Source organism: Plectrocnemia conspersa, unplaced genomic scaffold (genome assembly GCF_051122295.1).
Source record: "Plectrocnemia conspersa isolate PC_06_02 unplaced genomic scaffold, ASM5112229v1 ptg000013l, whole genome shotgun sequence".
NCBI classification, from domain to species: Eukaryota; Metazoa; Arthropoda; class Insecta; order Trichoptera; family Polycentropodidae; genus Plectrocnemia; species Plectrocnemia conspersa.
The window spans coordinates 23,851,417-23,861,764 of NW_028277177.1; the positions used below are offsets into that span (position 1 = coordinate 23,851,417).

Consider the following 10,348-nt stretch of genomic DNA (forward strand, 5'->3'; position numbering starts at 1 on the left):
TGACTTTCGAAGAACGTTGGAAATTTAGCCAGCACATTGCAAAGACTCATAGCAAATCCTTAAAAATGCTCAGTTTTATCTTGAGAAATACGCGCTACTTCAGGAATACTTTAGTATTGCGCACTCTTTATGATACTCTAGTCCGCAGCATACTAGAAACTAGCTCCATCATTTGGATCCCAGGCGTAATGAATCAATGTAATGAATTGAAGCTGGAAAAAGTACAACGTAAATTTCTTCGATATTTATACTTGAAGGAATATGGGTATTATCCGTTCTTGTTTCCCAGTGCTTTTATTTTAGGAGCCCTGGGATACGTTTTTTTGTCGACTCGCAGAAGTGTTTATGTAATTAAACACTTCTGGAAATTGCTCAAGGGCATCGTAGACAATCCTTCAGTGCTCGAGCAGCTTCAAATGTGGGCTCCTGAAGGTGGTTATAGTTCTCGGTCGCGTCCACTATTCTTGCCTGTAAAGTCTAGAACTGGAGCACTTGCCAACTCTTTTCTGGCTAAGGCTTTTCATCTGCTTAATTCTGTCCATAGAAATATTGACATTTGCTCTTGCACATATGAAGTTTTGGTTCAGTTTGTATGGGACAATGCACACCTGTTGAGGTGATTTGTGTCTGTTATTTTATCTTGTTTTTTTATGTTTTTACTTATATGCTTTGAGTGTGTGTGTAATTATACGTATATGAAATTGTATGTTGCATACTATATATTTATATGTATTATGATATATTTATACTTTTGACTATCGTGACGTATTAGGTTTACCTGTCAGGTCACGATGGTTATAATTTTAATAAATAAATAAATAAATATAAATTCAATACAAAAATGATATTTTTTAATAATTCTAGGACTATGTATTACACGTCTATTTTTTAAATTTAAAACTAGTGTGATATATGTAATAGTTAAGATTTCTTGAAATTTAAAATACATACATATACTTTTAATATTATAAAGCTTAGGGAATTCTTAAAACCTTAATATAAGGGAATACAAAAACTACCCACTTTATCGTCATTGTTTTGGCATATATTAAAACAAATACGATAAATTATTTTATTATTTATAAATAAAAAAATTATATTTTTAGCTATTTAAAAATCAATTATAAATGGTTATTATAATAATATTCATTTTTTTCAAAACAAAAAATCAGAACGAATCAAAAATAAAATTTAAAACGCAGAAAATTGAGGGTCTGGTATTCATACACACTCATTAGCTGCGGTACCTCACGATAGTGTGGTACCGACAGCTAGTTTTAATTTAGTTAATGAATTGATATCGAACTTCAATTGTATTTACATATATATTCAAATTTATTTTTGTTTATAAATAAAAACATATGAATATTAAGATGTTACAGTAAAAAAAGAAAAAGAAAATTTTTGACAAAGCAGAAACATTAAGATAAAATTCTAATTATATTATTTTCGTGGGAAAACTCTTGTCGTTAAACGTAATTGCATGACGAAATGCAATTATGTTGCTATTAAGTTTCACTTCGTCATTCCGCTTTGTGCCTTCGCGGTGTACGGACGCACCTCGTGCTCTGTGCGTAGACCGCGCTGCTGTACACACTCGGACCTGCCAGCTGCGCCGCTGAACAATTTTGCTCACTGCCTACCAAACAACAGCGCCATGAAAAAGGCGCAGACGCGTTAGCGTTCTGTGGGGACGATTAAGGCGTTCCTTAACCCCAGTCAAGATTCGGAATGGCAACTTCCGAAAAAAACTGCCAGACCATCCACTGAGTCCAGGAGCCCCGGACCAACCCCGAGCCAAAACAGGTTCGAAAAGCTTCCCGAGGTATTAGGAAGCAAATCAAGCAGAGTTCCGCCTGTGATTATGGAGGTCACGGGCTCACATCTTCAAACGACGGACCTTATTAAATCCGTCACCAAATCCAGCAACTTCACGTTGCGTTACACTGGAAAGGGCAACGTGTCCGTCCAGTGTTCTTCGCTCGAGCAACGAGCCTTACTAATGGAAGGATTGAGGGGGCATCGCCCATTTCATACCTTCACCACTGACGAGGACAAGACAGTAAAGTCTGTCCTGAAAGGACTACCAGAAGTTCCAACTCAAGACATAGCTGCTGACCTCCAAAGGCAAGGACTCAATGTCGTCAAAGTGACGACAATGAAGACAAAGACGGAGGTGGAAGGTCCATGGGCCCACGCCCTCCTTCCACGGTCGCATCAGGCTCAGGAGTTTCGGCCCATGAGCGACCGGATGTACCTAGCCTGGCTTTCGCGCCTGCATACTGCGCATACAGGCGCTAGACCAGGCCTCCTTCCTAGGTCGTCACGTGAACGACCTGGACGGGTAGACCGTCGCGATTTATCTGCTGATGGTCTCCGGCATCACTATCTTTTTGGAGACGGAGGTTGGATAGGGGATGTGGGGGGAGGGAAGGTATGCGGGCAGTCGCGCTCCGCGTACCTGGGGTCTCTACGGGAGAGAAATGATTTTACGCATCCTGGAAAGAAAAATATTTATTTCATCAACTCATCCTTTGTGCTTGTTTTGTTTATTTCCTCTTTTTAATTTTTTTTTTCCTGCTGCCTAGCTCACTCCGATGAGAGAAGAGAGCTCGCGGGTGGCCCTTAAGGGGCTAATAGGTGGTCCTATTGAGGACGGACGTCTGTGCGGGCGCCATATGCGGCGCAGTATCTCTCGAACGCCAGAAGATTTCCCTTCGTGGCCACGAGATGTCTGTGTTGTGGAGGGCCATCGCCCTCGATTTCGAGGTTGGAGTGTAGGACTGATCTCTCCTCGTCCATCATTGGGCAGTCCCATAGTATGTGTTCGAAAAGACGGAGGTACTGGGAGGTTCTCGCCTCTACCTGGTTCAGTTCTCTTCGGATACCAAGACAGCTGCAATCAAAAACATCCGGTACGTTTGTTTCGCCAAGGCCATTCTGGAAAGGTATAAGCGTAACAATGGACATTTAACCCAATGTTTCAGATGTCAGCTTTATGGACACGCAGCCAAAAACTGCCACCGAACCCCACGATGCGTCAAATGTACCGGCAGTCACGCAACCGCTGACTGCTCGAAAACGGATCGTGAGACACCAGCGAAATGCATCGGATGCGAAGGAGATCATCCGGCCAACTTCAAGGACTGCCCTCGCAGGAAGGAGTATCTCGTCCAGACTCAGAGGAGACATCAAAGGCCAGCTACCGTCGCGGCTGTCGCCCCGGCTGCACCTGGACCGACATTTAACTTAGTTCAGGAGCATTTTCCCGCACTCCGACCATCCCAACCGGCTAAGAACTTCTCAGCTGCGGCCGCTAATCTCAAACAGGCTCAAAGATCACAACCAGAGCCGACAGCAGCACCAAACACCGGCGCAGAGGATGCCCCCATGTCGTCCTCGGATCTACGGAAGATGCTCCTCGTACTTCAGGAGATTCGGGTCAAAGCTGGCAAGTGTGCGAGCAAAATGGAGATAGCCATCATGATGGTAGAGTACCTTGATGTCCTCTTCTAAGAAGAAATTGAATTTGCTGACGTGGAATTCACGTGGAATTCGACACAAAACTGGCGAGCTGGAGCTATTGATCAGTGAGTATAAAATTGACATTGTCATAGTTACCGAGACGTATCTTAAACCTCACGTTAAAATATCTTTGCCGAACTTTGTTTGCCTCCGGAGAGACCGACTCTCAAGGCCAGGTGGCGGGGTTGCGATTTTTATTAAAAAATCTATAAAACACGCGCGTATAAATCCCGACGTAATTAACTTAGAATCTGTCGCGATCCAAATTAATAATAATAATAAAATCATCACAATTGCTGCCGCATACAACTCACCCGGAGACGAATTGTTGCAGAGTGATCTAGATGCTGTGCTTGGACTTGGAAGCTCTGTTATATTAAGCGGAGATTTCAACGCCAGGCACTCGCACTGGAATTGTTCTAGTACCAATCGATCCGGTACCATGCTCTTTAACTACTTGCACGATACTGACACGGATATTCACTTTCCAAATTCACACACACACTATCCTTTTAATAACATGTCTCCATCAACTCTTGATTTCGCATTAGTCAAAGGTTTTACGCCAATTTCGGGGATGCACTGCATCCAAGCTCTATCTTCGGATCATCTTCCTGTGTTTTTTGCTCTGGAAGGCGATGTTGAGGTCATCCCTGAAATATTTTTTGACTACGGAAGAGCTGACTGGAAAGGTTTTAGAAGTTTCATTGAATGTCGTCTACACGGCGCTCCACAGATATACACTTTACAAAACACCAGGCAAATTGACGATGATATTAATTTTTTTACAAATTTAATCGAGCAGGGTAAACTATCATTTATACCGACGCGTAAAAATATACCAAATAAAGTAAAATTAACTCCAGAAATTATCGAATATATAAAAATCAAAAACAGAATTAAAAAGCAATGGCAAAAAAATAGATCACCCCAACTTAAAACTTTATTAAATAAATTAACCAGTGATATCCGCGTTAAAATCCAAATAATTAAAAATGATTCATGGTCGCGTAAACTGAAAAAACTAAATCCCGCAGATAACTCATTATGGAAAATCGCTAAATCAATTAAAAATAAATATTCAGACATTCCGCCGTTAAAAAATGGAGACGACATAGTAACCTCGAACATACAAAAAACTGAGGTATTAGCTAATGCATTCTCTACATCCTATGTGCTAACGCAAAATTATACGCATCTAAAAACCCAGAGTAAAGTTGATCGTTCAATTCAAAGACTTGATAAAACTAGAATAGATAAGAAAACTATTAACGAAATTACCCCGTTCGAAATTTATAACATTGCAAAATCACTTAAAAATAATAAAGCTCCGGGAATTGACCGATTAGATAACATCTTAATAAAAAACTTTCCATTTAAATGCTTTCATTTCCTAACTAACATATTTAACTTTTGCTTATCTATTGGATATTTTCCAGGTATTTGGAAAGTTGCAAAAATAATTCCGATAAAAAAACCCGGTAAAGCTGATAGCATCCCATTAAATTACCGACCGATTAGCTTACTACCGTCCCTAAGTAAATTATTTGAAAAGATTATCTTATCACGTTTAAAAGAGTGTCTAAATAGTAAAATCATTGACGAACAATTTGGCTTCCGCGAAGGACACTCAACAACGCATCAACTTAATAGACTCACGGAGCACATTTCTGCGAATTTTAACAGGAAAAAAAGCACAGGATTTTTAATGTTAGACGTAGAGAAGGCATTTGATACTGTGTGGCATGAAGGGCTAGTATACAAACTAGATAAGTACAAAACCCCACACTATCTGATACAAATTATCCGATCATACCTCCAAGATCGAAGCTATGTCGTCTCCTTAAATAACGATAATTCGACACCGCGTAAAATACCAGCCGGGGTTCCTCAGGGGAGCATACTTGGGCCGTATCTTTATATAATATATACAAACGATATTCCAATTTTAAAAAACACCAGTCTCTCTATTTACGCGGACGATACGGCCGTTTTAACTAGTTCATATGGTCTTAAACCAATAGCAACAAAACTACAAAAATCTTTGCATAACTTAAATAAACATTTAAAAAAGTGGAAAATAAAAATAAACGATGATAAAACTGAGGCAATCATTTTTACGATGCGCCGGCAACCGTTGCCTCCGCCTTTAAAAACCGAGCAGGGCAAAAACATTGAATGGAAAACGAGTGTTAGGTATCTGGGTCTTCACTTAGATTCTAAATTAAAATATACAAAGCATATAAAAGAAGTACGGTCTAAAGGGCTTGCCGCCATTTCAGCTCTGAGACCCATTTTTAACAGAAAAAGCGCGTTGACGATTAAAAACAAAATTTTATTATATAAACAATTAATACGACCGATATTAACATACGCTTGCCCAGTGTGGAGTAATACGTGTAAAAATAATTTTAATAAGTTACAAGTAATTCAAAATAAAGCTGTAAAAATAATTTATAACACCCCATATTATACTAATTTAAAGAAACTCCACACTCGATATTCTATACCTACAATTAAAAATCACATTATTACTAATACGATAAATTATTACAAAAATATCTCGCGTGAACATAATAATAAATTAATTGCAAAAATTGGTAACTATGACAAAGTCACACTAAATTTCAAGTATAAACATAAAATGCCTAAGCACATAATGCTTTGATAGCAAATCTGTAACCACGACTTCAATAGCCCCAGTTCGTAAGTGTTATTTTTAATTATGTATCTTATATTTTATTTATTTTATTTTCTTTTTCTTATTGTATAAAGGTTTTAGTATTTTCTCCTTAAATTTTACTTATTAAATATTGCATAATGTCGCCTCTATTTTTATTTAAACTATTGTAATTTCGCTTGTAAACATGATAATGGCTAAAAGCCAGAAACATGTAATTTATAACTTGTATAAAACTAAATTATTTTTGAAATAAACATTTAAAAAAAAAAAAAAAAAAAAAAAAAAAGTTTCACTTCGAGTAATGCCAACAACTACTGATACATCCCGAGACTTTTTCATTCACTCTCGTTAATTCCAAACTACCTTTACGACGCAGCTAACCAACTATAACGTTTGTCGTGCAGTGCATGCAATACATTATAAAGCCGCACAATGTTGCTCGTACACTTAGAGAGCAGCTCTTCTCTTCCTGCGACGTTGCATTATTAGTTTTGAATATAAATAACGAGCTTCATTTAGAATGCAGTTACTTTGTGAACGCCCTGTACAAATTTGTCATTACGTCCAATTACACGTCCAATCTGCTCTCGTCGCTTGTTCCGTAGCTCACTACTGTAGGCGAAGGCGAATTTGGAAGCTGTGCGAGTGTTTGCCTCGGACCGTTTACTCTAAATTACCTGCAAAATTAACATGGCGTTGTAGACACGAGTAACCTTTTAGCCAGCCTGTAGGGTCGCCGCGAAAACTACGGGCATTACTTTGCGCGAAGGGGTCCTTAATCTGACCGTATTAAGGGCCCGACCTGAACAGATACGGGTCAATGTAAAAACCGCAAACAGGGAGAGCGTGACGAGGCCGTGATTTTTAACTCGACTGATTTATGCTCATGCGGAAAGCTTGTTTGATTAGAAAAGGGTCGTTGAGTTGCAAAATCGACGAAAACGCATTTGAAACAAGCACGAAAAGCTTTTAAAAATACGATACAGAAACTCACGTCTGATGTATGAATCAATGACGCTAAATTTTTAAAAATAAAATTCAACAATTACAATACAAGATATTACTCAATCATATAATTATAATACATTGAGAATTAGCTTGTGATTTTAAATATAAATAAAATTATTTTACGTTAAAATAATTAAATAGAATTATGATATCACATAGGTGTGAATTTGCGGTTGCCTTTTCGCCGCCACAGCTTCGAAACAATTCGGAAAGCGAACGTGCAAACAGCGCTTACGCGGTCCTTTGTGTCGTCACAGGATATCTTTTTCTATCTAGGCGGCCCATTGTTGATAGATGTGTGCATACCTCGGCAACAAAAGGCATACCGCCTCCTGTTTCCGTTTCCTATCTACGTGCCCGCATTCTTCGATGGTATTTCGGCTCGGCAGGATTTATGACCTGCACGGTTTGTCTACTACGCCGAAAGAACACATTTTTTATACGGCACATAGCTCTTTTTTATATCTGAGCGCAATTGCCTCACCGACATTAAAACATAAAAATTTATAACGCCAACATGTGCCATTGGTCCTTGCGCCGCTCCTTTGTGCCGATTCTGCACGCGAAATTAAAAAAAAACGACTAAAGGGTGAAATAGTAGGGTTTCAGAAAAGTATCTTAGGATTTACAGTGTAAAGTGTCGATACATTAAATTGATACAGATCCTAAATGTTGCCCTACAACTCTAGTCTAAGAAATTTGATCTACGGCTTTGGCTATAATAATGGGGCACCCCTTAAATTGGCATGTAACTCTTTACAAGTGTATAGTCTAACCGAAATATTTTAGCAGATAGTTTTAACCGTAATTCTAAAAGCTATACACAGAAATTTATCAGTTTTAATTACTCACTTGAGTATTAAAAAAATATTACAGCTAGAATTGTTCAGTCCTGCTTAAGTGATAGTTATGTTCTGTTGCTTGATTTCGGTCTTTAATTGTCGTTATATTTTTTTTTATTTAATAATTTATTTTAAATGTTATATTAATATTAAAAGAGCGAATATAATTTTATTGCATTCGTATATTGCATATAATTGACTGAATATATCGTAAATTATTAAATACATTAATTGTTCATGATACGCTGTCCAAAATGCTTTGAAACGGTTCAACGAATGTGGTTCTTACAAATCAAAACCATGAACTGGAAGAAAACGAAAAACAACTGCCCAGGAAGATCGAATATTGATTCGCGAGTCCCTTAAAAACGTCTTTAATGCTATCCTTGGAGGGCCATTCATTTTTTCGCGGACGATGAGAAGAAAGCTTAACAATGTGGAACTCAGAGATTGAAAAGCCTGACACAAACGGTAGCTTTCAGATATAAATAAAACTGAAAAAGGTTAGAGTGGGCCCAAATGGGTCATTGGGTCGTTGGGTCCGATGAGTCCAATTTTAAGAAAATTTTGAATTAAAATTGCTAAATAAAATATTGAAAACTCAATTTATTCAAAAATTTTTTAAGCAATATTTTTTAAGTATAATCATACATTTTTAACCATTTTTTAAGTTTTTGCGACCCTTGATTTAGTACACGTGCGTCGAAGAGTCGAAGAAGAATATCTAGCTGATTGCGTAGTACCCAAAGTCAAATATTGTGGCGGAAGGGTTATGGTCTGTCGTTGAATAGCAGCAACATTATACTAGTGACATTTATATTCACTTTAAAGGATTTTTACTAAGAAATATTTCTTAGCTAATGCCCGATTCCAGCAATAAAATCAGAAACAGTATATAATATAAATGCCAAGAAGATACTAAAATATGACCTAATAAGGGACAATATGATAAAATAACTGCCGTTAGAAGTCATTAGATATGGTCCATATTGACCAACTCAGTGATAAGATTTAACTACTCTTCAACTTAATGGAAAGTTGCGCAAAATATGATTTTACTTAAACGAAGATATGGCCTCCTACAGTCTGATACGCATTTTATTAAAATATCAGAAAAAATACTATTAAAAATAATCAAACTGGTAATAGAAAAACTATTATCAAATCATTAATTTGCTTTTAAAAATAAATATTTTATAATAGGTTGGCAAAATATATCAATGGATACTATGAAAATAAAAAATACTTAGATATAGCTTTGTCAAAAGACAAAGCATCCTGGACTACTCTACAAAATTAATCCAATCTTATCTGAAAGATTCCAGCTACCAATTCCAATTTAAAATCAGAGAAGTAGTCTGCTCCAAATATCATTTACATTGAACAATGATACTTATCCTCTAGTATTCTTTAACGGAAAATGCAACCCACAAGATAATTCCATTAAATATTCGTCTCGACGCAAGACTTACCTGATAAATTCATATTTAAAATATAAGCAAACAACAGGGAAATCAACTGAAAAACATCTGAAATATAATGATGCTTTAATGTCATAAATAAAATATTAAATATCATACAAATAAAAAAACGTAAAGTACAGTAATTAAATTATACATGAAATCAAAGTTATTAGATCAATGGATTAACATATTTTTATAAATAAATAAAGCATTGCTATAAAATATTAATATAATAATGTATGTTGAATAACATATGTTAAAATGTATAATATTAGAAATGTTAGAAGCTGAAACTTTCAAAACAAACAATATAATATAAGTGATGGGTCTACACCGTTATAAATATAAGAAAATTCGAAACAAACAATATAAGACAACAAAACATGAGTCTACACCGTTATATGTAAATATAAAACATATGCTTTTGAAGCCTACAACTAGCGTAGTAAAATTGATATATTCAGTAACATTTTTTTATTAATTTATACTATACCAATTTAGGACATAAACTAGTAGAAGCGACGTTAAATAATAATTCTCAAAGGAATTTACTGAAAATAAATGTGTGGTTATATCTATTAAATCCGAATATTATGGACCTCCATCCTAATAAAACTCTTTACGTATACATAAATAATAAATAATTTATTTTATGAATATACAGATATTTTATAAATATATACATATAACATATCAGATTATAAGCCAAAGGCCGTCCCATCATGCAGGGGATTATTCCTCGATTGGACTATACGTCCCAGAAAATATTGAAGCGCAACCCTTTGACGCAAACACAAAGGGCTTTTCCGAGGCAATAAACATTTTTA

The 10,348-nt window shown here is 36.4% G+C and overlaps 1 protein-coding gene across 1 annotated transcript; it reads left to right on the top strand.

The window, feature by feature from the left end:
• Positions 1-1,692: 1,692 nt before the first annotated feature.
• Positions 1,693-4,419, top strand: LOC148227651 (uncharacterized). The gene is made up of 3 exons (XM_088201870.1): positions 1,693-2,176; positions 2,842-2,915; positions 2,988-4,419. Exons 1-3 carry the CDS (start codon positions 1,865-1,867, stop codon positions 3,514-3,516), a joined length of 915 nt encoding a protein of 304 aa, XP_088057996.1. The 5' UTR covers positions 1,693-1,864; the 3' UTR covers positions 3,517-4,419.
• Positions 4,420-10,348: the final 5,929 nt, after the last annotated feature.